The sequence below is a fragment of the Anarrhichthys ocellatus genome, unplaced genomic scaffold (genome assembly GCF_004355925.1).
Source record: "Anarrhichthys ocellatus isolate YVR2014 unplaced genomic scaffold, GSC_Weel_1.0 scaffold2, whole genome shotgun sequence".
Classification (NCBI taxonomy): Eukaryota; Metazoa; Chordata; class Actinopteri; order Perciformes; family Anarhichadidae; genus Anarrhichthys; species Anarrhichthys ocellatus.
Window position 1 is genome coordinate 17,071,187 of NW_022280032.1, and position 27,904 is coordinate 17,099,090.

General features: G+C 43.9%; 2 protein-coding genes across 27 annotated transcripts in view; both read left to right on the top strand.

Annotated features, from left to right (window-relative positions):
- LOC116391755 (UPF0606 protein KIAA1549-like) overlaps window positions 1-7,364 on the top strand; it is a 30,694-nt gene extending 23,330 nt beyond the window's left edge. For 5 of the 10 annotated variants that reach the window (XM_031862645.1, XM_031862662.1, XM_031862654.1 and 2 more), the window contains 10 exons: window positions 128-264; window positions 1,027-1,041; window positions 1,455-1,660; window positions 1,995-2,224; window positions 2,969-3,113; window positions 3,196-3,519; window positions 5,002-5,054; window positions 5,490-5,638; window positions 6,234-6,388; window positions 7,066-7,364. In XM_031862645.1, coding sequence (XP_031718505.1) covers window positions 128-264; window positions 1,027-1,041; window positions 1,455-1,660; window positions 1,995-2,224; window positions 2,969-3,113; window positions 3,196-3,519; window positions 5,002-5,054; window positions 5,490-5,638; window positions 6,234-6,388; window positions 7,066-7,305 — 1,654 coding nt within the window. In that variant the 3' untranslated portion in view covers window positions 7,306-7,364. The remainder of the gene's footprint in view (window positions 1-127; window positions 265-1,026; window positions 1,042-1,454; window positions 1,661-1,994; window positions 2,225-2,968; window positions 3,114-3,195; window positions 3,520-5,001; window positions 5,055-5,489; window positions 5,639-6,233; window positions 6,389-7,065) is intronic. The other 5 variants (XM_031862716.1, XM_031862681.1, XM_031862699.1 and 2 more) reach the window with 5 other exon arrangements.
- A 2,811-nt stretch (window positions 7,365-10,175) lies between these two features.
- Window positions 10,176-27,904, top strand: part of mical3a (microtubule associated monooxygenase, calponin and LIM domain containing 3a) — a 77,489-nt gene continuing 59,760 nt past the window's right edge. For 6 of the 17 annotated variants that reach the window (XM_031862513.1, XM_031862532.1, XM_031862523.1 and 3 more), the window contains exon 1: window positions 10,270-10,903. The gene's annotated coding sequence lies outside the window, so the exon portion shown is untranslated. Of the gene's footprint in view, window positions 10,904-27,904 lie in introns of all 17 variants that reach the window. The other 11 variants (XM_031862560.1, XM_031862551.1, XM_031862568.1 and 8 more) reach the window with 8 other exon arrangements.

Below are 27,904 nucleotides of genomic sequence, written 5' to 3' on the forward strand. Positions count from 1 at the left end.
GTGTGTGTGTGTGTGTGTGTGTGTGTGTGTGTGTGTGTGTGTGCGTGTGTGTGTGTGCGTGTGTGCGTGTGCGTGTGCGTGTGTGTGTGTGTGTGTGTGTGTGTGTGTGTGTGTGTGTTGCCGGTAGGATCTCGCCATCTGACGGTGACTCTGTGGTAAGTGACCGTTCCAGCGAGCGGGAATCAACTGAGGAGAACCTGAGAGCCCACGCCACGCCCAACGACAGCAAGCACAACCGTAAGGTTCCCATCAATGTTTTAAATGGCAAGTAGCCTTGGCAACACTCACATCACTCCTCCAAACACAAGGGGGGGGGGGGGGGATTGGGCGGACACAAAGAGACCAACTCCAGCAGGCATGATTTGATTGACAAGAGGGCCAGATTGAGGGCAGGGGAGACTCTGAAAGGGTTGAAAAAAGAGGAAGACCGAGAAAAAGTGCAGCGTATACCCAAGCAGTGACATAAAGATTACAGAGGGGAGCGGTGAAGGTACAAGAAACACCTATCCGGTGGTCAAAAGACGTCCTGAGAGGGGAATAGGAGGGGAAATAGCTGAAGTTACTCTATCTGACAGCCTGTTGATAGATTGGAGCCTGCAATGCCAGTCAGAGACTACGTGCTGGAGCCAGAGGCAGTCAGGCAGACAGACTCCGGCCTGACTCACCCACAGAGGAATGGTCTCTGTTTTGTTATGGATAAATCTCCGCCCGGGACTGTATATGCTCTGCTACAATGTTTAGAAGTCGGTTGTATATGAGACACTCAGTATGATGTCATGTACCGGCTCCTTCCCTTCTTCTCTCTGATTAATGAACGTCACAAGAGAAGCTTTTATCAGCTTCACAGACGCTGTTCCCTCCCTGTTTCCTTTTTATTTCTAAAAGTTTAAACAGCTCCCATGGTGGCACACCTCAATTCCCCAGGCTGTTTCTAATTTTTATTGTCAATATCCAGCAACCACTTCTATCTTATTTGATCTTTTTCTCCTCAATAAAATTATTTTTCCTTTCTATTGCGGTTTGCAGGCAAGAATAGAATTGGTAAGAGTCTGTCCTCTCTCCGTTTGTGTCTCCATAGACCTCAGGCCTGACCTCCAGCAGCTGTGTCTGTGTGTCGTCTGTGTGTTTCTGTGGTAGCATTGCCCTCCCCATCCATCACTGTCTGCCGAGCTGTCAGTCACAGTGTAGAGAAAGTCAACTTCACAAACAAAGGAAAGCCATTGTCTGAAATGAGGTTTAGCTTTTGGAAAGAGAAATCAGTGTTCATTTTTATGTCGCCACCGGAAACATTTGCTCCACACTTTTGTTACAAGAGATGTTTCAAATATAGTCAATTAAATAAAAGGGTGAATGTTTTCGTGCAGATCTTAACGCAGTAGTCATCTGAGCACATTAGCATTTAGACTTGTAATGACTGAGCTGACTGAGTTATGACCTCTTGCTTCCTTCCTCAGGTCCTCCTCCTATGAATGGTACGAATGAGCAGCTGTCCTCGGCCTCCATCTTTGAACATGTCGATCGGATGTCTCGTGCCACAGATGCAAGCAGGAGACTCCCGAACAAAATCCAGCTTATCGCCATGCAGCCCATGCCTGTCCCACCACTGCACAGCCCCCCCATCAATGGAAAACTGTCTGACACCAACCTAATCAACAAAGAGGTTCGCTCCTGTTAAATATTCTTCTTTTAATACAAAGGCAAATTACAATGTTTCAAGCCCAAATTGGCTACGGAGGAATCAAAGACTTGAATTACTTTCATCACTTAATACAGAAGACCTTATAGGAGCAGATGACAGCATCGCAAGTCCTTTAAAATAGACATTATATTATTCCTGATCTGATGCTGCTGTAGTTCTTGTGATTTGTCCCTAAAGGTGTGTACTGTATGTGCATGAAATAATGTCATCCTGCTTGTTGAAGTCTAAACTCATCTGCAGTTGGTCTAATCTGTGCATATTTTAAAGATGGTGTCTAATGAGGTAATTGTTTCAGATCCAGGTAGCATTGAGGCACAAGTCAGAGATCGAGCACCATCGTAACAAGATACGCCTGCGTGCCAAGAGGAAGGGCCACTACGACTTCCCTACTATGGACGACATGACGAGTGGCCTCGGAGATGCGAAGGACCAGGATCGCATCTATCAGAAAGCACAGATACAGATCGATAAGATCCTGGACCCGGATGCCCAGATGCCCCCCATCTTCATGGAATCCAAGAAATGGTTTGGGTCATTGCACTTGTTTGGTTTTGTGGTGGACAGGCTGATACAGTATGTGTATATGGGTTTGTAGGGCTGACTACATTCGACATCTAGCCTGGCTTTAAAGGGACAGTTCACCCCAACATCAAAAATACATATTTGTCCTCTGACGTTTATTCTTCAATCTAGATTGTTTTGGTGTGAGTTGCCTAGCTTTGGAGATATTGGCTGTAGAGATGTCTTTCTTCCGAACTACACCCGCCAACGATATCACTGTGCAGAAGGATTGTTGCTCTCCGAGCACCACTGACCTAGCTAGCGTTACAGCTCAGCTGAAGAAGTCGCTTTTATGTTTACATCTCCGGCTGTCATGAGCACGAGCCCCTCGTCCATGAGTAGGTGCACACTTCTTACTGCACGATGATATGGTTGGCGGGTGTAGTTCAGTTAAAAGAAAATAGTTCCGACATGGAACTGCTCACAACAAGGTCTGTGGATTATTTTACATGATATCTGGAGAGAGCCATTGCTGTTGAGGTTGTTTTTTTTGCGCTTTGAGAACCACAAACCAAGTACCATACTGTCCCATACCACGTCTCTACGGCCAATATCTCCCAAACTCACACCGAAACAATCTAGATTGATACATAGCACTACAGCTGAGAGGAACAACATTTGTTTTTGATTTTGGGGTGAACTGTCCCTTTAAGTAAATAAAAAGTACTGATGAATAAATGAATGAACATTTCTTTGCTTGTTTCTCAGTAGTCGTGGTCGGCGCTCTCCCAAACAGAGAATGAAGGAGCAGCTGAATGGAGGCCTCATGGAGGCAGACAAAGACCACCTCATCACTGAAGACAGTGACGCTGTTTACAGAAAGTGTCCTGGAGTCAACAATGTGGCCTACGTGGTGAGTAGTACAGGAGAATTATGACGTTTGTACACACAGGTATGTCCTCTAACTGTCTGTAAACGTGTCGTGTTTATTCCAGTCGGACCCTGACCAAGGCCCAGGATCCCCTCACAGGAGCCCCTCCCCCAACGACGACGTCTTCCTGGGTCCCGCTTCCTCTCCTCCAGGCCATGCCCCTCCCCCACCCCCCTACATGCCTCCACAGCCTTCCATTGAGGAGGCGCGGCAGCAGATGCACTCCCTGCTGGACGACGCCTTTGCCCTGGTGTCGCCCACCTCTCAGGGCAGCTCAGCAGGGATCACTCTCCCCGGGGTCAACTCCAACCCGCCTGTCTCCAGCCCTCCAGGCCGTGGCCCCAGACCTTGGGGTCCCTCTTACCAATCTCTCGGTCCTTTCCCTAGTGTAAGTAGCCATCCCTGGCTCTTAAATCGACAGGATACTTTTAAAAGAGTCAACATGAAATCATGCTGCTTTCACGTTGTGTGTTCTCCTTTGCGTCTATGCTTTTGCCAGTATAAGTTCCTACAAAATGTATTCTGTCACTAATCTGGGCACGGACGTAAAGCGAGATCGGCTCCCTGTTACAGCAAAACAGTGAAGAGACACATGTAAAATCCTACATATTCACTATCTCCTCCCTTTCTCAAGCGTTTTCCAGCTCATTCGCAGCATGAGGCCTATAGCTCCATGTTTAATCGTGTCCTCTTAGCAAACTAATCAGTTAAGTATTCCTCCATCTGTCGCCCCCACGAAGCTGCGGCCTTACAACCCCCGTCAGCTATCTACAACTCCTCAGCCTCTACAGGAATGTACCCTGCATACGCTTGATCTGCATTAGCGCCTGTTAGTGTAGTGTAAGCTTAGTGTTTGTACTCATGGCACACACACACATGTGCTTCAAAATGTAACCCTTACCTCACAACCTTTTGTCTCTGAAATCGAGCTCTCACAACTCTGCCCCCCCCCTCCCCATTTTGCTGTGTACTATATTTCTGCTGTTTATGGAAGAGAGGTCTTTGCAAATCACCACCATACAAAGACCCTTTTATGCAATGTCGCAGCTTGTTAACGCATTAAACCTGGAGTCCATAATACTGTGCATGTACCCACGAGCATTATATGCAGAGAGAAAGTTATGAGTTGTTTAGAGATGGAGCATTACAGGAAGCTGTAAAGATTATTGTCCATTGGATTAGCAATGAGGCAGCATTATGGCTTCAAAGTAAAAACTTCATCAGTATTTTACAGACTTTAAAAATAGAAGCATCATGTTTCCCGGTTATGATATGATGTTTTGTGGTAGTAACACTTAACACATTCCTGTCTTGCCTGTAGCCTAATTATCACGATGGTAACTGAACTTCTCCCTTGCGTTCTTAAAATGTTTACTTTAATGCATCTCACAGCTATCATCACCCATTAATCACGGCTCTTTCTCCCAGAGTCCAGCCCCAGCGTTCACCCAGGTGACCTGACACAGAGAGAAAGTCAACAGTGAGCAGCGGAGCCACAGAAAGCTATTTGCTGGTTCTGCTTTTTGCAGGTTCAGTGCTTTAATATGCTGCGAAAGATCAGCTGTAAAAAAAGAAGGCTATCCAACAAAACCATGCTTGGTCAAAGCAACACAGTGTATGAAGTGAGCCCCACTACCCACATATACTGCACATAGCAATAGACACAGCACTGCTTTGCGTTCATAAGAAATATCGACATCCTCTGTGAGTCGTCTTTGCATTACTTGCAGTATTTGTATCATCTGTGTCTTGATACAGTAAGCAAGCTGTGACTGATATTTCATTAGTTGATTGTACCTGATTGTCTTTGTCATGACCATTGTTGCTCACTTCCTCCTAAGTGCTATGTGTCTTTGCTGGTCTTCCTCAGAGGTTCACTGAGCTGAGCTTGTCCCCTCCTCCTGTCCAAGGCCTGACTCCCAGGTTAGTAGAGTGGTCGATGGAAATTCACTATTCGTGTGTATGAATGAATAAGTAATATGCCTCTTTGATGTTCACCTCTTCCACCACTTTACCAGCGGGAATGTTTCCCTTTAGGTGGACCTCATGAATAGCGAAGGAGGAGTTATATTTATTTGATTGCATTAATGGATCAGGTCCAAACAGTCTGAACTGGCTCCCCAAAGACCAACGTATCCTCAGCAGCTGTCAGCCACACGAGGTTGTTAGTTGTGTAACAGTTAAAGAGTACGTGAACAGCATGAGGCCAATTTTAGGTTATGTTTTGTGCCACATACAGAAGAAGACGCTGTCGAAACTATTGATATGATGATGTAGAGACTTCAACTGAGAAGAATTCCAATAAATGTGTCACAATACATGTTTCATTAAATGGAAGTGAATGTTGTTGTGTTGCAGACAGGGCCTTGGCTCGAGCTACCTGCCACCAGGAGAAGCTGCAGGGCAGTGTGAGCAGCTGCAGCCGGACAGCCTGTACTCCAGCAGGGGCCTCTACGCCGATGAGCTGCCCTCCTCTGCCCGACCGCGACCAGTAGGGGGAACGACAGGTACGAGTGGGAAACACAGGCAGACACAAACAGCCCGAAAGTTTCATGACTCCTGATACTGTTTGGAGTCAGATGTAAACAAAGCCCACGGCGTGCATACGTCTTGATCTCATTTCCACTTCTTACATCTTCATTTCAGTACCAAATATGTTTCCATATGGAAAGACAACATTTGTCAACACTTGAAGGTTGATAAGCATATTTTTGTTTGTCTGTAGACATAGTTTATTTAGGATGACTTCTGGCTGTAGGCCACAGCGCTGCTCCCTGATGCAGACAAACACCTCCACCCCATAAACCTGTCAGACTGAAAGAGCCTTGTCTCTCTCTTAAATTATTAAAGCAGCTAGCGTGATGCGGCTGCCATCATGTAACTTACACTAATAGAAATGGATTCTGGCATTTACTACAACAGAGTGCAGCACAGCAGAGACAGAGTGCTTCTCACACTGCGGTGATTGCATCAAAGTATATTAAAGGGGCTGCTGAGGATTGAGTGTCAGTTACTGTAGCTCTGGTATGTGTGTGTGTGTGTGTGTGTGTGTGTGTGTGTGTGTGTGTGTGTGTGTGTGTGTGTGTGTGTGTGTGTGTGTAGGCGCCCAGCTCCAGCATCTTACACAGGTGGGATTGTCCAGCCGGATGAATGGTTACCCAGCAGGGGTCAGGGCGGCTCCAGGGCAGAACGGAGGCATTGGATGGAACCACTACTACGGGGAACATTTCTCCAGGACGGAGCCGGAAAAAGACGCAGTGAGTGAATCGCAGATGTAATTCTTTCAAATATTGTCCGTGCATCTGAAGCCTAATATACAGGAGCTTTTTTCTCTGTGCCACATGTTTGTTCACCAAATGTATATCAATCCATGGCTGAAAATAGTCCCCTACAAAGGCACTATTTCATCCGGTTTGAGTAATGTTTGCTATAAACAACAGTGCCCATCAGTTTTAGGAAGTTGCCAAGCTTTTTATAAAAATTAAACTATGTGTTTGTGACCTCGATCTTCTTATTAATTCTCTCCATTTATTTTGTGGACAGTGGGTAAATTTTTCACTCTTTGTTTCATTGCAGCCATTTGCAGGGTCTGAATACTTATGACCATGTGATATTTCAGTTTCTCTTTTTTAATAAATTTGCAAAAATTTCTACATTTCTGTTTTTTTCTGTCAAGATGGGGTGCTGAGTGTACATTAATGAGAAATAAAATGAACTTTTTTGATTTTAGCAAATAGCTGCAATGAAACAAAGAGTGAAAAATTTAAAGGGGTCTGAATACTTTCCGTACCCACTGTATGTATACGGTTATGCTTATATTTCATATATCGCCCCTTCTCTCACAATCTCTTGTTCTGTCACTTGAAATGTTTCCTCTTTTTTCTTCTCAATTGTTTTCCTCCACTTCCTCCCTATCCTTCCTCTCCGCCTTCAGTTCCTGGACTGTCCTGACTACACGTCCTCCTCTGTCTTCCAGACGCCCAGAGGTGGCATCAGGGAGCCTTCCGCGCCCCCCGTCCACCTCGACAGCCCGGGGGTGGGATATCTGTCAGCCCCGCCTCCCCTGGAAACATCTCCTCCCGCCCACTCCTCTGCCTCCCTGATCAAGGCCATCAGGGAGGAGCTGCTGCGACTCTCCCAGAAGCAGGCGGCTGTGCCCAGCTACCACAGCTGAAGGCCCGGCCTCCAGTCTGCAGCTCTTACCAGTCATGCCACTGACCCCCCCCCCCCCCCCCCCTCTGCCCGCCTGCTTCGCCTAATCTGAAAACTACTTCCCGTGGAAGTCCCCGAGGGTGTACAGCAGAGAGATAGTCCTGCTGGGCTGAAGTGAAGAGGTGGTTAATAGAGATCTCTAGCTCCGAGACTATTCAGAGCACAGAATCCGATCAACTGCAGGAAGTCAAATCAGAGACGGTGTTATGAAATGAAGAAGAATATGGACAGTATATGCTGGACCCATGAGGTGACGTGACACGTGTCGGTCCTGTTCCCCGCTGTGGAGCAGGGGATGATCATGCCACGTCCAGGACCTATTTGAGATTTTGCTGCATTTATTCAGACTCGGTATTCTGTGTCACCGTTTCACTCTCATGCTGCCTTCACTAAACGGTAATCCCCCCCTAAATCTCATTTTTTTACATTACTTAAACTACCATACAGGTACTCTGTTGTGTTCCGATGCACAGCCCTTAACCTTCTTCATCACCATCAGGTGCTACTTCATGTTTCCTGCCATGATGAGCCGTGCTATGCCTTGTCACTGTGATGTCGTTCACCCGATCCATTGTACAAGCCTACAGTGAGGTTCAGACAGTAGGCACAGAGGGGAGCCACAGAGACTAGTAACACTCATCAACACTACCCGGTCATTAGTTAGTCTGATGTTGATATTCTGTGATCTCTTGACTTACAGTACTTGCTGTTTTTTTTGTGGACAACTTGCATTCATGTCCCGTGTTTTTATTCATGTTTACTAGCTAACAGACGGCGAGACAAACATGAGAACAATGGCCTTGAAATCACGTTCATTTTCAAACGGGACTTGTGAGGCAGGTGTTTGAGATGCAGCCACAGATGCGTTGCAAATAATAAGCGAAGATGTTCGGTATGTGCTTGACAATAAGGGTGTATTGTACTCGGCTGTAGTTTGATGCACTGTATGCAGACTACTTGGTACAGCTCAGGTCGTTCAAAAGAGATTCGTTGCGGACAAATCAGTGATCATTTGTTTATGTGGAAGAACTGTTAATGAGGGGAAAGTCACAAAGACCAGTATTCTGTTTTTATAACATGAACCTGTATTTACTCTGTACTGAACCACCATCTCTGTGTAATGCAATATTCAGCATTTTCTTTGCCTTTTCGTTTGCACAGGAAGGAAAACAAAGTGTACTGTATTCATTCATGGTTCAACCAGTCATGTTTGCCTTTCTTTTCTTTTTTTTATGTTTTTGGATTTACCTCGTGTCATTTTGTTCCTCTTACATTTATCTTAGTCATCGTACTGGTTTTATTACATGCCCCTCCCCCGACATGTTGTGATGTTTTGGGGCCTGAAGTGATATTTTATTTAAATGAAATAAAAGTGACAATGATGGATTGTAAAGCAGGGCTTGAGAATATGTTTTGGGATGTTTCTCTGTGTTTAACCGTCATACTGTCGAAGGTTATGATGCAGCCTAAATTACAACTTCATGAACCTTCATTCAGGAAACAAACAAAACAACAGATATTGTCATTGTACGGAGTCTCCTTTGATATGCAGCGAGATGGTTTAGTGTCTGCTTTTCCGTCTCACCTCATGTGATCATGTTTTTTGTTACCGATCTCACACTGTATGCCTCCATCTGCTGGTTCTGTACTGTAACAACAGCCCATCCGCCTGTGTTCATCTTTCATTCCTTTTTATGATACTATTTTTGTTTTTTTTCATCTATTTCTACGTCTTGTATTTTGTAAAACTGACCTGTTGGCTGGCCCAACCTCATGTTTGATTGATGTTTGCATGTTTAATTATTGTATTTCTTTTGTTCCTTTTTTGAGCATGCTGTTCCAAAATTTCTTGAAATACAAAAAGAAACTTTCACTCGATGTGTCCTCAAGTTTTAAGTTCATCACCACAAGTGGATTTGATGTGTTGGCACAGTTGTCTTTTGAGTTCTCACACATGATCATTACATGAGTAGACTTGAGAGGGGAGCCGGTGTATTCTCATTATCTTCCACCCTGACGGTCAGATACATTTAGCTGAAACACACCATGCACGCATCATCATATCTCACGTCATTTATTTCATATCAAAGCACTCTCGCAGCTGTTGTACTTCCCTCAAACATCCAGAGGGTGTCAGTACGTTACAAGAAAAACTAAATCCGTTTCACAACAAAGACTGCTCCCCTGGCTGCCGATGATGTAACCAATTCCTGAAGATGTTTCTGTGAGTCTGAAAAGAGCTTCTTATATCTACTCTTCATTATTATTGGAGGAATTGTGAACATGTCAGGTGTGGAAGTGGCATTTGTGGAGGATTAATGATTGATGATTCTGATATCCAATATAATATACTTTGGTCTTTATATTACAGTACAAGCAGTAGCTGGCAATAATCTATTTATATCGATGGATATAAATGGAGAGCAGCATGGGTACAGTGCAGTGTCTTCCCTCCTGTTGTGGGTTTATACTGTGCCTCCACAGGAGTGCTTCCTGGGCATATATTGAGTTGTGTCTCATCTCATCAGATGCTTCTCCCCTCTAATCCTATCGCAGGATCCAAAGCCCCCGAGTGAAGGGGCTAAACGGTCCGCAAAGCTCCCGAACTCCCTCTGCAGGGGTTGGACCGCACACAACTCAGCAAGTATTGGACAGGGCACACACTCGAACAGTCGCTGCATTGATCTTATATATATATATATATATATATATATATATATATATGACAGTCCTAAGCTATTTACCTCTGGTCTCTACCATGACTCTGTGAGACTCCAGCTTTTGTGTCCATGCACACGGGACAGCACTGCAGCTAGAGATGCAATTCAACGTATGCTTTCACATGTTAAAAAGCCTGTAGCATATCAGTGTATATTCAAAGTGATCCTCTTTAATGTCAGTATTTATTATCCACGCATATAAATTCTACTACTGTACTTTTTATGTATGTGTTATTGCTATATTCATGCTGCTAGCTCAGTGTCTTTTTCTGCTCTGTCTCTGTCTTGTCTCCCGCAAGGCTTAAGAGTGTCCCGTCCCGTCCTGTCTGGCTGCCTCTGGCCCTCCTTGTGGGGTCTAATACCCCCTCCTACACACACATACACACACACACACACACAGAGTAATCCTGTGTGTTGTCCCGTCCCAGCTCTGCTAGCTGAGTCCAGCCCGACCCAGCGTAGCACAACAAGAGCACACCCAGGAGTTAATCTGGATCATGACGGTAATTACTGACCGGGTGTCCGGCCTGTAGGAGGGTGCAGGGGAGGGAGCACTTGTCCACTAAGGGAGGAGTCTTCCCACTGACCTTGGAGAAAACTATGAGGGAGGAAAGGAGGAGAGAAACGGAGAGAGGAAGGCAGAGCAGACCCAGGCATTAGCATACTGACAGAGTTCCAGCACTGCAGATCTCTCTCTCTCTCTCTCTCTGGTTTTTTAACTCTGCCGGTGAAAGACAGGAAGACAAGGAGAGCAGGGAGAAGGAAACAAATCCTTTGACACATGAGAAAAGAGGATATCTGCCCTTTTTCACTGATCCCAGCACAGATTCAGAAGCACTTGTGAGTAGACTGCTATCAGCTTGCCATTCACTGTCTGTGTTACATCTCAGGAATTTCCTTATGCAATAGAAAGAGTTTCTCAACCGGAGCCGACGGGGATGTTTTTCCCACATTGTCTGTGATTGTAACCAAAGTGTATGTTTGTTTTCTTCAGTAGGGTGACTGAGCTCGATGCAGTCTAGTTGCAGACATTTGTTTTGCTGTATGTACAGTATCTGTGTGTGTGTGTGTGTGTGTGTGTGTGTGTGTGTGTACACATGGCCACCATAGCACATGTTCCTCCAGCTGCCTGTCAGAAACAGACATTCCTGCGGTTTGATGAGGATGAATGAGGAAGTATTTCAGCGACATGCGGCGGTGGCGTCCTTTACGGCCATAAACCTCGTTGCAGTGGGAGGATGTGGTCACAGCCCTCCTTGTTTACCAGTGTGGCTTTTTTAAAATTATTATTATGCAACCCTCTGCATGCTGCGTCGTTACACAGCCTCGGAGCTGCTTGCTTATGAATCAATGGCATCAGGAGGGGTTGGCTAACAGAGACACTGCAGCAGCAGCCAGGCATCTTCTGCAGCATCCAGCTATGTGCCAACTGGCACCGCTGTCACCGAGCGATGTCAGTGTTCTCACTTTCAGCGTGTGTGTGTGTGTGTGTGTGTGAGAATCTTAACAGCGGTCGCAGTTTACCCAAACTCAACACATCCATCAACCAATATCTGATCAATCTTTTTTTCCTCTTTTTATGACCACAAGTCCAGTGGTGATGATGTCACTGCAGCTCCTCTTACTGTCTAAATGCAGACCCCCGACTCTCTCCCATCATCATCATTTTGTCATTTCTCTGTCTGACGTTGGCCATCAGGAAACACAGCAAAATGGGGGGGGGGGGGGGGTTGTGAGGGCTCTATTTCAGAGACAAAAGGTTGTGAGGTAAGGGTTACATTTTGACGCACATGTGTGTGTGTGCCATGAGCAAGCACGTCTGACGTAACACAGAGGAGGAGTGGACCTCCTGCGTCGTCTGTTTTCATAACAGATGACCAAGCAGCTGCTGGAGGCGGGAGGGAAGGATAAGGGTGTTTGTGTTTGTGTTTGTTTTGCCCAGTGGCTAGTGCTGCCCTGCTTGCTGCTGCATGACAACACAACCGTATTTTCTCTGAGGTTAGAACCAGAAGCAGCAGCTCGTGTTGCACCATCACACTGCGGTGTGTCAGGGTCACTATGTGGGACGATCACTGTCCTCAAGGTCGCGATGCAGGTTATCTCCTGTCTCCCTGCGCACCAGGCTCCACCGCATCGGAGCACACAGTGTGATATTGTGCCGCACTGTGCTGAGTAGGAGGCAGCGCGCTCATGTGATGTCCAAGGGGGGCGGTGAATAGCTGCCATTCATAAGAGAGTGGACGTTTGCTCGGCAGCTGCTCTCCGCTCTGACTTCAGACACTGATCCCGCCCGTCAGCTGCTGCTGCCCCCCCCCATACATTAAACATGTTGATTGTGCTGTGATAAGTGGTGTGGTGGAGTGCTCTTCCAATGTTATAATTCATGATAATCCCGAGTAGATTATTGATTTTTTTTTATGTTTTTTAGCCTCTATTTCTTCAGCAAACAGAGAAATGTGTTATCTTATAAGGAGGACATGTCATCAGTGGAAGTGGAGATATATGGGAAAGATATTATACTGTACTACTATACTCTGGATATCAGCAAATGTTGTTGAACTTCAATGCAGCCATAGAATCATTCTACTTTTTTAATTTCGTAGGATGTCCTATTAATTAAAACAACAAATATGGCAATGAGGTGTACAAAACACACACATGTGGTGCACTATATGGAGTTGAGTGGCAGAGGTGTTTTGTTAAACTTTCTAAGGCTGCCCGGTATGCTACAGCTGATCATCTGACAGCGTTAATCCCTGCCTGGCAGACACTGGATCTCTCTGCACGGCTGCCCTGCGGTCCGCAGCCTCTGGATGTTTTCAGAGCAGTCAGCAGCAGCAGAATGCAGCTCTGGCAGGATAAGTCAGTGCTATATGCTGGTGCGAGTGTGTGTGGGAGAGGAGACTTCTGCGGGATGAACAGTGAAACCATTTCACCAAGTGCATTTCACCTGTTTCCTGCACCTGAACTGTACATTTGTATTGTATTGCTCTTGGAGGAGGTGTGCACAAGTGCAGCAGCTGATAGAGGCAAGTTAGAAAGTGTGTTTGTCAAACATTATCAGGGCGTGAATGAGAAAGGACTTAAAGGGCATCACATTCATACTTTGTATTTTTATATGCTTGTACAACACATGCCGTCCTTCTAAGAGCTTCAGTATTGCTGTTTTTTTTTGTCTGTCAGCACGATAATCAGCAGATAATCCTGTTAAACTATTATCTCTTTACTAGCTTTGTTGTGGACAGCAGATGGACACTGCAGGGGTGTATTTTGCCTGGTCTGACTGTTCCATTCTAAATCTGTATTCCACTTTGAAACATAGTTAGAAACATTCTCCGCATCTCCCTCCCTCCATCTTTATTTTTGCATTTCATCCAACTCGCTATACCCATCATGAACAACTGCACCCGTCACTCCTTGTTTATTCTCATGTGCAGCAGATTATCTTGGGTCAGTGCACGGTTAATGAAAACTCCATCCACTTTAAACAGCTTGTTACTGGCCTCCGTGTTCCTCCTGAGCTGGGAGTTTAGATAACCTAATCAGCAGCCATCAGCCAAATGCAGTGTGTGCTGTGGTCAGAATTAAGGAGGCAGAGGTGTGACATTGTCAGTCCCGATACCGATACCTGGGCTTTGTACCGAGTACCGGTCCGATACCAGTATTTCATTAATAAGCTGTATAACTCACTGATGTGACTAGGATCATTCCTTTATGTATAAGTCAGGCTTGACGTAAACATTCCAGACAAATATAGACATGGAAATACATTTACTGAATTGTTATTTAATATTAAATTGGCAACTTTGTAAAGAATCTTCAAAATTCTAAGAATTACAATTCAAGTGTTCCATTTGAATGCAGCAACAACTTGGTCAGAACTTAAAACAGGAATTAAATGACAGTCCATAATGTATATAGAATATAGAATTGAACTGACTTGATCGGCCTCATTGTCACGATGCCTGATCCAGCTATTTGAGTCAGCATAGGCCCGATATCGGTGTCAGTGTGTATCCCCACGTACAATGAAGGACCACTAACTAGAATAGAAAGGAAAACAAATGGTTGAAATCTTTGGAGCGAGCTTTGTGTTCAGTGTCCTCCGACTGCAGCCCAGAACATTTCTTCGGCTCATTTGTCTTTTCTGTCTGATTTGATTTTCTCCTGCTTGTCTTTGTGAAAACATCACTTTTTTTTGGATTTGATTTTGGATATGAGGCAATTTTGAAACTAAAATCACGGTGGGAAACAGGTCTTTTACTGTCGGCTTACTTTCTGGTATCTTGCAGTCAAAACAGTTGTTGAACTGTCAGCAGCCAGAATTGTGGTCAGGACGACCTCAAACAAGTGAAAGAATTTAGCAACCACAGAACTTTATTGGTAACGTTCCATACAGAGCTCTCCTCAGGCGGCAGGTTGTATTACAAAAATGAATGTGAAATCATAGTTTAAAATGATTTCCAACAAATTAAACGGAAAATACAGAGATTATCTTAATACACTGATTTGATTTGATTTCCTACAAGTAAACAGATATACAGATCTCCTCGCTGCAACGGACATGTCCATGAGCTCATCACTATGGGGACAGTCAGCCATTGTTGTTTTCATACCCTCCCCCCACTAAGTCAGTCATGGCTCTGGTCAGATGTCGGATGACTCTACAGGCCTTGGGATAGGTGCTCCTCTTTCATCCTGAAGCGTGGATGAATGTTGTTAGTCTTTGGGGAATTGACATTTGTTAAGAACACGAGGAAAGAGAACAAAACCTTCACACAACCGAGTTACTTAGTCTAATGAAGCTTGCTATTAAGCTACAATGGTGGCTTGATGCCTAATTATGAGCCGTATGCTCATTGAATTACACAGGAAACATATGGACACCATATGTGATTACGCTGCCGACTTCTGTATCCGATTTCTGTTGAAACGCACACGCAACATCCACAGAAACAACGTCAAACACTTCTGATTTAGAGCAATGACACACGCAAGCCAAAAACACGAACCACGATTGTGACCGTACAATGCCTCGTGTGTGAGTGATTGTGCATGCCAGTACAATAGTCAACAACGAGAAACCAAACAAAGAGTTTTTCTCTCAGAGGCCTTGGTGTTTCTAACAGACAAAGACACATCTGTTGAAGTTTAGATTGCAGTCTGTTGGAAAGACACATTTCCAGTAGATCTCCTACTTGTCACATGTGTTGTCTGCTGCCCGCATGTCCTTTTGTTTACACATTATCACACTAACCTCTTTCAGATGTGGGTGACTTATGGCAAGAAAGAGGTCAGAGGGCAGTATTGCCTTGAAGAGTGTGGCGGGTTTGGGCACATTTCTCTGCATATTCATTAAATAATGAAAACACTGACAAAGTTACGGATCATTTCATCTGACCTCCATTCTAACTCTGTAACATAAACTAGTTTAGGCTGTGTGGAATGAGAACAAGCAGCCAGTAGTTGGAGATAAATCTGACAAGAGACTGGTCAAATTTATCAGTTGTCCAAAAGTCCTCGGCTCAGCAGCAGCCTAAATCCTCCACACCTTTGGCAGGACTCTCCATGAATGACAAGCCAAGGGCCACCTGTAGTCCAAAGTCAGTCCAAGTGCTGTTTTGAAAACTGGGGTTGATTTTTTACCAAAATCAGCCACACTTCTAAATCTGGCAGATATGGGACCAGAGTCACAGTTGTTTGAAAGTTTGTATCACCATTGAATTTTCCCCCCCTTACCTTAACATGAGCCCAACCTTAGCCCTAACCCCAACCTGTTGACTTTTCCAATTCTTACCCTCAACGTAACCTTACCCTCACCCCAATCAAGTGTGGTTGTAACCCTGAACCACAACCTAACAAAGGGCAGCGATTCAGGAGAGCAGAAAGACTACGGCACAGAACCGGCTAAAATGTGGTGCTAACACACAGCGTGCTACACCAGCATCCAGCTGCAGCTGGTCCAAATCAGCTACCGGGGTTACACTGATTTTGGTATGAAAGGTTCTGCATGGAATTTCTGTAGCTTTTCTTGTTTATTTGGGAAGCACATTTGTTTGACAATGATAAGACTGTGCATAGATTTAAATCATTGTGACCTGAATATATAGTTACTCAGTAATCATAGCCAAATTAAACAGCTAGAATGAATTAGTAATATTGCATGTTAAAATGTACTCGTTAAACTTGAACTACTCAATATTCTTAGCAGCACAGAGAATTATTAACCAACTCAGCGGTTTCCTGCAGCTGTACGGAGCATTTTAAAGGAGCAACATTCAGATCATTAATTTAGCAGCAAACGACTATACTGCCAATGTAAAGATATGGTGGAGTGGTGTCTAAGTGAGCAGTGAATGAAGTCACTCTCCCTTTGTGTGTGTGTGTGTGTGTGTGTGTGTGTGTGTGTTAACTGAGCGCCGAGCATCACTGAAACCTTGAGAAGAGCGAGAAGGAGCGGGTTACACGCCCTCAACACATACGCAGACCAGGGGGGTGTAGGTCAGACACGGGGTCAGAAGTTCATAAATAGATGCAACACACATTTGGACATATGATTCATGTCCACACAACAGAGAGGGGAGCGAGTCCCAACTGGACTCAAGTCTTCACTGCAGCTGCCTCCCTGGTTCTTCTTCCCAATCCCACCGGGATCAACTTTCAGACAGGCGGTGTGTCAGTCACACAACAACCGGAGTCACCGAGTTGTGAAACAAACTCTCAGTAGTAACACTATCGTAATAATGATATTGATAAATAGCAATAATACTATGAATTGATACATGTATTGAACGTTAGAGATAAATGCCCCTGAAGTTGAATATGTGAGGTTGTGTTGTTGATAAGGGAATTTTTAGAATATGTAATATTTTTATCAAATTTGTATTGATCGCCTGTCCTTAAATGCAAAGGTAAGTGTATAAGTGACTGTTGAAAAGCAACCTAAGAATGTCAAAATAAAATCATTTTATTCTTTTCATTTATTATCTATACAGTGACTCTTTATCCAAATAAATAAATTCTTATATTCACTGACTTTTGTGTCCTTCTCTGGCTGAGAAGTTCACTTTTCTCATCTTGGACTTGGCTTCTTCATCCCAACATGTACTAAACAAACACTGTCTGTTACCTGGTAACCCTCCACAATGACAGAACTCACTGGTGGACGCGTACATAGAAACGCTTGGCAGGGGACAGTGCTGTCCTGAAGAATGAGTGTAGTGATGAGAGGGTCCCAATTGAAAAGTGGATTAAAGAAAGCCCGTCTGACAGGGTGGGGGATTCCAGCTGGGCACTCATGCAGGTTCAACAACAGGAGGGACAGACAGGCGGAGAGGGCTGAGCGTGAGCAGCAGGGATTGTACAGAGAATAATGTTCATCCCATTTTCATAATCCACATCTCTGGTACTTGTTCTTCCATGAATTTGGTTGAGCTCTGGCCAACCTGCCACATGGATTGTGGGAATCTTCTTTTCCCCAGATGTATTCTGTGTAAAGTCCTGCTGAGTGTGGTTGGATACTCTGGGTGTGGTTGGGCTACGTTTTATTCTTGGCTTCAGTGGGTTTTTCCTCTGCAAGGGGACAATGGGTTCATTTGAGGCTTTAACACTTAGCTGCCTGCACCTCTACAACCATGTATCTGCTTGTCCCATATTTGCCTTCAAGGTTATAACAGGGTGTCACGCTAACTTGACTGAAACCTGTCTGTCTTTAGGCTACTCTCTTGTCTCTCTAAAGGTTAGAAGAAGAAGAGCAGACTATTTCACACATTATGGGTGAGGCCCATGCAGACACAGCTCTTGTAAAAACAGTCACACAGAGACGAGCTGTTGACGGGGGCCACTGTCCGAGAGCGCATGGTTACCACAGTAACTCGCACCGCAGTAAGGCTGACTACAGGATTTAGAGTTACCCGACTTTCTGCTCCACACCCAGACTGGATGACAAGATGATGGCAGGCCTGCTCTGCTCCAGCTGAGAAGAGTGTTGTTCTTTTGGGTGACATCCAGCTTCTATATGGGACATAATATGCACCGCAATTATGTTCTCGCTTTCAATCTAGCTGCATGCCAGTTCAGTGTCTATTTGATAGGTGAAGCATAAGAACTTCAGCTAAAAGGAAAACCGTTACTGTTATGTAATGTGGGTTTCTCCACAGACTGACTGTTGGAGGTGATTTTCTTTTTTTAAGCGGTGATAACAGCAACCTTTCCTTTACTCTCTTGTCGTGTCTCTTGATAAGCTCTGTGCTTATTTGGGACAAGGGGGCGAGTGAGAGACAACAAAGACGTGAGGTCACAGATCAGAGCTGATGTCAGGACGAGAGCTGCAAACCAAATGTGATTTGCACCCACACACACACACACACACACACACACACACAGTCATCAGTCATTATTTCAAAAGCTGAAATGAGAACATCCAATAATTATAATTATGACTCATCATTCGCTTGACGGTCATGCGAGCAATCATGTCAGAAGAGAAGGCCTCATATATTTCAAATGAAATCTTCTTTCATTCATAATACCTCATTTATTGGATGAAAATTCTTTTGTTTTGTGTTATTTGTCCACGTCTACACCAGAGAGTATCCTGCTGTCGACCGGGGTGTGTATCACTATATAACAAGGACATTTCTGAAAGTTGCAATGCAAAATATTTATAGTTTTTGTAGTTCTGAACTGTCCTCTTGAAGATGATGAATATGATCGTCAAGAGTTTTCGAAAGGTAAAAGACAAATGTAATTCTTACGTGGATGTTTATTATCCCGAGGTGGACTTAATGGGCCTTTTCTCACTTGAAACGGGCTTGTTTTATAGCCTCACTGAACCATGGTCTGTGTTAAGGTATCCAGGCACACTGCAACAACCCAAATGTGCCAAAGGCCCCTCAGATCAAAGTATTATTTCATACCTTCGTGCCTCATGAGGAGCCAAGTCTGTAGAGTCTCATCAGGCCAAGAAGAAAAGTGTACATGACATACACAATACAAGGCCTCTTCAGTGAGGTCATGCCTCAACTCTGGGATCATCAGAATGGCTGGACTCTGACGTGATTCTCTCTCTTCTCTTCTACTGTAATTGGAAGGCTGCATTCTCTGCCGATCTGCTTTTCATTTAATGAATATCAATACATTTGGCTGCGAGGGTGTTTAACATTTTCACAAATATTGTTGTCCATGACCAAATTTACATTGAGAGCATCCTTCTGTGCTGACTGAATGAACTTGTGTAAACTAGGAAGCACTTATGGATTCCTCTTCGTGCTTTGTTTTTAATCTTTGTTGACAAATGATCATTTCGTGGTTCCCAGAGGATGAATCTTAATGACTTTAGTGATCCCCTGACTTGACGTCTAGCGTCACCGTGAGGTTGACATATGAGCTTTGTGACTGAAATGTCTCGATGGTTGGAAAGATTGGCGTGAAAGTTGGCGCTGACTTTTATCTTCCCCTCAGGGTGAATTGTACTAACCTTGGATGATCCGTTAGCTTTTCATGAAGTGCCGTCATCAAGTCCAAATTTTTATTTGTTTTATGACCAAAACACCTGCAAAACCTGTGACTCATAGATTCCTGTCAACCCAAAGTGTATTTCATTCTTAGTGTTAATTAGGGCCATCATGCCAACACGCTAAACTAGGTTGCTTAACCTCAGCATGTTAGCACTGTCATTGTGAGCGTTTTAGATTTAGCATTTAGCTCAAAGCGTGTAGCATCACAGAGTCGCTGGATGGCTGTAGACCCCCCCCCCCCGGAGGTCACCATCGCCGTGACTTTTTGAAGGAGTCTTCTTTGGTCTATTCAACCCTACTTCCAGTGGCTAGTTGAACGTTTTCTCTCATTTAGCCTCAGATAATCCCATCAGATCTCAGTAGTAGTATCAGTTGTAGGTCTTGAGAGGAAGGACTTACTGTCAGATTCTTTTAATAAGTGTCAGGAGAGCCTAGAGACCAAGGCTTTGTTCGTTTGATCCCAACTATGCTTGTGATAGAAGCTACAAAGCACACACAACACAAGTGTTGGCAGTGGGATGAACGAATGGCTGCGAACATCTTGTCAAGGAGCGACAAAGCCGGGCAAACTGCCGAACAAAAGCAGTTTTGTTCTTTCAGAAGATAAGGAATTCAATTACTTGTTCTTCCTTTGATAAGATTTCGGTCCAGCATCAATGTCCAGCATCAGTGTCATGTTTATTCAAAACATGGTTTATGTAGATAATGCTTCTCCTCAGATTTCCTGATTGCCGTGTTTGCTTTGCCTTATATGTAAAGGGGCGACAGTACTGTATGGCAGACGCATAGCGTGTGTAAAGTTTCTGCATGTGTGGCTATTTCTCAGAGTGCATGGAGTTAGCAGAATGCACAATAAATACAATGCTGCGTGTTTTGCGTGTCTGTTTTCGGTTGAGAGGTGTGGACAGGCCGCACAGAGATGAGCTCCCCGTTCTCCCAGTCTTTGTGTCCCAGTCCCACTCATTACAAGCGCTCTTTGTGCCAGCCCAGAGGTCACATGTCACAATATTTGAACAGCTGCAGACGATAGTTGAGTGTTTGCTCTTTTCCGGTCGACACAGAGGGCAGAGATCTGGTTTGATAAGATGGAGTGTGAGAATTCGGGGGGCTGAGCAGTGAGAAAAAGAGAACTAGATAATATGGTTTGGAACAGAAGACTGTCTTCACTTCCTTTATCGTGTCACGTGATATCAATATATATATTAATATAGATTACAATATATTACCCACATTACAGCACCACTACTACACACACTACCAGTGTACAAGATGGAAATGCGGACCATCAGAAAGAGTGGCATCTGAGAATCTGCCCCAGGGGGAACAACTCATGTCTAAATGGAGCAAGATCAATGTGTTGCTATAAGACACCTGTAATGCATTGTGTTAGAAACCCTGTTAGGAGAGTCATTGACAGCTCCGTTCAGGCTGTCACTTCTCACTCCACTGCTCCACTAACAGAAACCTGTCAATATTAGAGCTGGGAACATGACATCTGCACCTCGCCTGCATGTCCGCTGGGTGCAGTGATGCAGTGATGGAAGAAGTACTCAGATCCTTTAAGTAAAAGTACTAAGACCACACTGAGAAAATACTTCAATACTAGATTATTAAAGGTTGGGCATATTTTAACTCCTTTTTATACTGTTGGGTAGTTTAATCTACAGCAATGCCTTATATTCTATAAGATCATCATATGTTTAGAGCGTCGCTGTCCTGAACCATGTACTGTGTCTCTCTGTGACGATGCATTTTCCAGCTGATTCAAGACGTATTCTAATCCAAAATGTTCACTGTACATGAAGGGTATGAAAAATTGTAATCTGAAACGTATTTAAAGCTCATTTACTCAAGTATTGCACTTAAGTACAATATTTACCTCTGCGATGTAGTGCAGTAGAAGTTTAAAGTTGCATAAAATGCAGGTACAAGTACAAATACAAGTAACTCCAATTTGTACTTAAGTACAATACTTGAGTAAATGTACTAAAACACATTCCACCACTTGTTGGGAGTATGGTGCATCAGTAAAAACACTTAAATGTGCAATATTAATACAAGCAGTGCTATGAGTGTACTGTAGAGAGCATCCGTGTGGTAGTAGTCACAGGATATTCAGTGTAAGGGCTGCAGTTTATCCATGTGTACTTTAACTTTTAAATAACTTGAACCCTCTGTCTTGCAGACATGTCCTGTTGTGTTATTAAGTCCCTGAAACTGACTCAGAGCCTGAGGGCTGACAGCAGGAGGCTGCTCTGGAGACATGCAGCACACAGGGATCTGAGAAAGAAAGTCATCATAACAGGAATTAATACTGGCACAATCTCAGTGTAGTTTGATCCTCTGAACATTGTACAACTGATGGGCGTGCCTTTAATGTAGGTCACAGCTATTGAAGACTCAAAAATAACTGTTGATACAAGCTAAAGAAGGTCAAATGCTGTCTGTCTCTTTAAAGCTAAAAGACAAGAGCTGCTATTGTTGTGATAGTTGGACAACAGTGATCATTGATAATAGGGGACACCAAATATGGTAATGTGTCTGTGTGTGTGTTTGTGTGTACAACACGTGCTGAGGTATTGGTTGTGCATGAGTGTGTGTGTGTGTGTGTGTGTGTGTCCTTGTGTGTTTGTTTACAGTGTCAACGTAAAGACAGATTTGGTTTCTGTCCTTTGTGAACAGACTCATTGTGAAAGATGCAGAACGTGACCTATCATGGCCACGTCAAGTATCAAGAATCGACTGAAACCATGACCTCAGCCTGTCATTGAATTACTGAGTCAACGTCTGCCCAGAGGAGTTGCAATTAAAATGCAAAGTGGCAGCTGAAAAGCCAAAAATGTGATGTTGGATAAACAGCACAGGCCGGATCTTTTTTTCACTTCATGAGTCAAGGTTATGTTGCGGGTCAAGACCATTTCAGCTATGATGCAATATGAGCAAACAGCACTTCAGCCCAGCCTATGTTGTCTTATGTGATAAGCTCAAGTTTTTGATTACAGATGGACACAACCCCTCCTGCAGACCTCTCTGTGTAGAAGCTGTATATGTGGAGTGGTTTCTTACTGAGCCTTGAGGTCATTGTCTAAACCGCAGCTGAGCTCTGCATTGTCTCTGGCTGTAAGAGAAAGCTTTGCTCAGGACTGTGTTTACTGACTACTGATGGTCTGCTCAGGCTGGTAAGTACACAGCAGCTTCATATAGTCGCTGCGAGGGGAGGGATTGAGTGCTTGGAAAATGGGGCAAAGGAGAGAGAGAGAGAGAGAGAGAGAGAGAGAGAGAGAGAGAGAGAGAGTAAGACAGAGAGGGCACCTTGGCAGTGCAGAGCAGTCTACAATTAAAATTCTGCTCTTGTCACAAGCACGCTCTGTTTGGAGTCAGTATTTGCTTTGATAAGGGGACTGCTTCACTCCGCCCTCTTCACCGTGCTTGGCAGGTAAAACGGATGGCACTTAGCTTTGTAATGTGCAGAATTCACATTCAAAGATACTGTATTTATATTCATGCATATTAGCCATTGTTGCAAAAGTATATGACTATGAACTATGACTATGACAATTATTTTTAAATGAAGGTGTAATCTGCAGATAGTTGTACTGTTTTTATATTTTCAATCAACATGACACAAACATGCCTCTCAGTTTTCCTCATTTTTAAAGGCAAATTATTGAGAAATAAATCTCTGTGTTGTTGCAGGAGAGCGTCTTATAGTGTGTGTGCCAGACGTAACGAAGTGCATCTTACTCATGAATATAACATGATACAAATTTCCCTCAAGGAAAGCATGAGAGTTTGAGTTGAATCAGCCGAGTGTTACTATTACATAACTGGAGCCGTGACGTCTGAAACAAGTCCATTATCACAACTAATGAAGTTTCGTAATGAGGTTAATATGCAACATATGCTTCATGTTTCTCTGTAGTTGGAAGTCAACTGAACCATCAAGAAAACAGTCATGTCTGGGTACACTATAACATTGCGGTACGATGTAGTTCACCTTATTAAACCATCTAATTCCCTGGATTTAGATGCAATTACCCATTTCCATGCTCTGTTGTGGCTGGCATGTTTTTCCTCTGCCAGCGTATTGACTTCAGTCAGGCAGGCTTGATGACTGATCCTATTAAATGAAGATTAGGTTACATTAAGATTACAGTCTGTAGAAGGGGACAACAGTATGAGTAAAACAGGAATCCAGCATACTTTACCAGCCATTAGAGTGAATGGAACAGTATGTGTTTAATCTTTAATGAGGGACTAAATGAGCAGAGCTAACACCTTCACTGTAACTGCTCTTTCCTGTGCATGTGTGAGAAGACATTATGGGCTGTTGGGTCCAGGGTTTCAGGCCCAGCAGGACCATAAAATGTGATGACGGCCTGTATTTTCATAGGTGTATACATAAACACAGAAACGAACTGAAAATTCTAGATGTCAGTGGTTAGCTGAGGTGAGTCCTTGGAACGTCGTTGTGAAAAGTGGCTTAAATGCTCATAAAGACAAAGTGGCAGCCGACAGTCACGCATTGTCACGCTATTTCACATCTTATACAACTGCTGTACAGCTGCTGTTGTGCTGACTGTTGACTGCGAGAGCGCAGCAGAAAATCCCGTACGAACTCAGACCACTCAAGGCTGTCCGGCTCTTAGTGCGTCCACTGATTCAAGTTAATTACTGTCCGAACATCCTGTTTGTCTTCCAGATGAACTATGGAGAGATCCACTCTCCTGCTCAGTACATTATAGTGACTGTGATAGCAGAGTGCAGAAATACAGCTTTCAGGAAAGTCCTTTAGCAAAAAGGATTCCTGTATAAACACCAAACTGAATAGAATATATGAATTAGTTGGTTCAACTGAAGAAAACACATCTTTTTACTTACCCCTGGTAGTATCTTGCCACAGTTTACCTTTAACTCTTAAACATCCGGAGTCGTTACGGTCACAGCCATACTCAGGCCAGTAGCGCCTGTGTTGCTGAGGGTCACGAAGGGGTCGGGGACAAAGGGTCACAGCCTTGACTTTTGACGCTTAAACTTAAAGCCTTCCAGTCCAGCAGTGCAGGGACACTGTAAACAGCAAGCAGTGTGAGAAATATGTCCAGGGTTGCGCACCCTGACCACTGCTGTTCCAGTCCTCACAGAACCTTGGTTTGAGGTCTCCTAAACACATACAGTTGGATTTAGACTGGCTCGGACTGACCACAGACACAGCCAGACCTCCTGAAATCTGACCTCATTTGTCTTTCCTCTCTCTCTCTCCCCCGCCTTGTGTTTTCATTCAGTAGCTTTTGTCCACTGGCTTTGGTTCCTCTGTCGGACCCCCTACCAGCACACACACACACACACACACACACACACAACACCTTTCTTTCTCCTCACTTCTCCCTCTACCCATCATGCTCAGCGGCAGCCTACTGGTGCTGATTTGCGTTGTGTTTGCACAAGGTTAGCACTGAGGAGGAAAGTAAATGTTCAAGTTACAGCACAAGCCGGATGCATGTTACCTAAAATACTGATGTGATTCTGGAAAGACCTTTTTTTTAAATGTCACTTGTTTTGGCCGAGATTCTGGAGACATTCTGTCTGCCTCAGTGATTTGTCTTTGCTGTGTGCTCACTGTGAATTCAGATAATATATTCATACATTTGTGACCATTTCTTTTTATTCAGTTAGTGCTACAGTTTGTGTGTGCCAGTATACATGTGTTACAGAGCGAGATGGTCGCCTTGTATCATCCACTCAACCTGTTTCCTACATTAATGACTAAGCAGCAAGAAAACCACTTTGCTCCAGAATGAAATATTACCATTATTAACAACTATTGGATGACTTATATTGTACAGACATTTAATCATCAGAAAATTAGGACTTTGATGATACCCTGACTTTTTCTGGGAATCACCAAACTTTGTGTTTAGTGCTAATTAGCAAATGTTAGCATGCTAACACTCTATGGGATGGTGGAAAATCATGTAAACATCAGCATGTTAGCATTGTCATTGTGAGCATGTTGCTGACATCAGACGTCAGAGGGCAAGCAATTTGTCCTCGAACCTTGTTTTGCTTCACTAATTTCTTTCAAAATGTGTGGTTATATGTGACATGAAGCTGATGAATTGCTGACTCATAAAAAGTCTTTACTCAAATATCATCTCAATGTGAGATTTCTGTTTGTATGTGCTCTGGAGAAAACCAAAGACCCCAAACAGACCAATTTATTAGAAACAATAATCATCACAAGTGGAAAGCATCAGATGCCTAGAGTACCATCGCTCTGCTGTGGGGCCTCTGCTCTGTCTCTCTCTCCTCCTCCTCCTCTGCAGCCCAGTGCCCACTGACCCGTAACCGGGTCCTGATGGCAGGTCTATTAGCATCACTACTCTCATCATTCCCTTCAGCATTTATAGTGAGAGGGCAGAGAGAGTATAAGTCTTAATGGGGTAATAGCTGACTAACTCGGGTTCATTCACTGCGGCCCATGTGCTCTCCTGTTGTGTCAGGCCTGTCGGGGGAACTTGCTTTAACCTGCTTGAATCTACAGTCTGTCATAACTCATGTAGCAAAAGACGCTGTTCTGTTGCACCAAGACCTACTGTAGTATTTATGCATGTGAATGCTTCACTGATGTTCAATACTAATTTTACATATTTCCTTCATTATGTTTGTATACAAAGTCTAGTATTATTAAATTGTATCAAATATATATGTATATATATATTTGAATCAGAGTGAATATACAGTGCCTGCTGGGTGCAGAGGAACAGATGGCTTTGGAGACAGCGGTTCATGTTTTATTAATGAAGCTCTCTGGCCAGTTATAGCATTAGAAGACAAATGTCTGCACAAAGCATAGCTCTGGTTTCCTCTACGATGGCTGAGCTGCATTTCTGACTGATTGAGACGGCCTCTGTACTACAGTAGATAAGATAAGAGAATAATCAAGAGCAAAAATGGATATTCAAGACGTCAAACAGTTACTTGTTTTAGATCCACAGTGGAAATATGTAATAGATCCTATTTGATCTTCTTTTTTTTTTGCATGAAGAAGAAGAATTCTGGTCTTGTTTTCATTTGAATCCCACATAATGTTTTAATTTTATTTATTCAAAAATGTTTTTAAAAACACACGCCAGAGGAAGGTGTGTATTTCTTAATTGCTCTGTATACTTGCTGTGTGCTGAATGTAATGACACCCAAAGCTATGAGGTGCCTGGATCTTAGTCCAAAGTGAGAAAAGTGTGAAAATGTTCATCAGGAAATGACAGTTACACACACAAAAAAAGCCTCTCTACATTTCACTGTGACACAAAATGGGCAGGAATAAACAAAAACAAAAACAAACACTCAGCCGCCACCAACTGTGAGAACTGCGTCTGCTCGGGATTAGTTGCAATGCCTTGCAAAGGCAGCACATGACATCAGCTTTGAATAATCCAACATCGGATTCTTCCAGAACATGATGATCATTTCTCATCTCTGGCAGAGCTGGACCAATCCCAGACCGTTACGCAACAGTCTGGACAACAAGGCTGCACCATGATCACTCATGTCATCGTTGGGAATTAGCGTGAAATTGAAAGAGACCTACTTTCCCTCAAATTGGATGTAAAACGCCCACGCTCTCTTTCTGAAACATGTCACTGCTTCGATGAACATGGAAAGTTTCACTCGACAGCTTTCATTGCTGCAGTTCTTCTGCCAAGTTTGTCCTCAGCTTTCAAGTCTGTAAAAACGCTTGTAAAATGTGTGACAGCGGTCCGCTTATCATTATGCAATTATGGAACTTCGGCTGCTCAGCACATGGTGCTGTGCTGGTTGTTGTATCTTTATCATTGTCGAAGCTACGCATAAAGCGTGTATTATTTACGTAATCTCTTAATTCAGGAAATACATTCCGGTCATTACTTGTTATCAGAGGGAACAGGAACAGCAGTCTGCTCTGGATTGCATGTTTAGGTTTGTCTTTGCATGCAGTATGAGAGTTACTGTGGGAATAGGAGCAGTGATGCATCGGTCTGGTTTCTGCAGTGCTATAAATAGTTCCCTGCGGCCCCTGTAGGAGAGGTTGAAGTGTAGTGGGCCTGCAGGTCAAGCTGCCACATATCGGGGGCTCTCGTATGTCTTGTAACACTTGTGTGTTATTTCTGAATTCTGGCAGATTGGAGTCCTGGAGCGCATCGCAGTGGAGAGCAAACAGTGCCGGGACAGCTGAGCAAGAGCCTATAGCCACACATCTCAGACCAGCCCCGCCCATGAGTCCCATGAGTCAGGGAGTCAAGCAGGATCATCCTCGACCACTTCAGCTCAACCCCCCCCCCCCCCC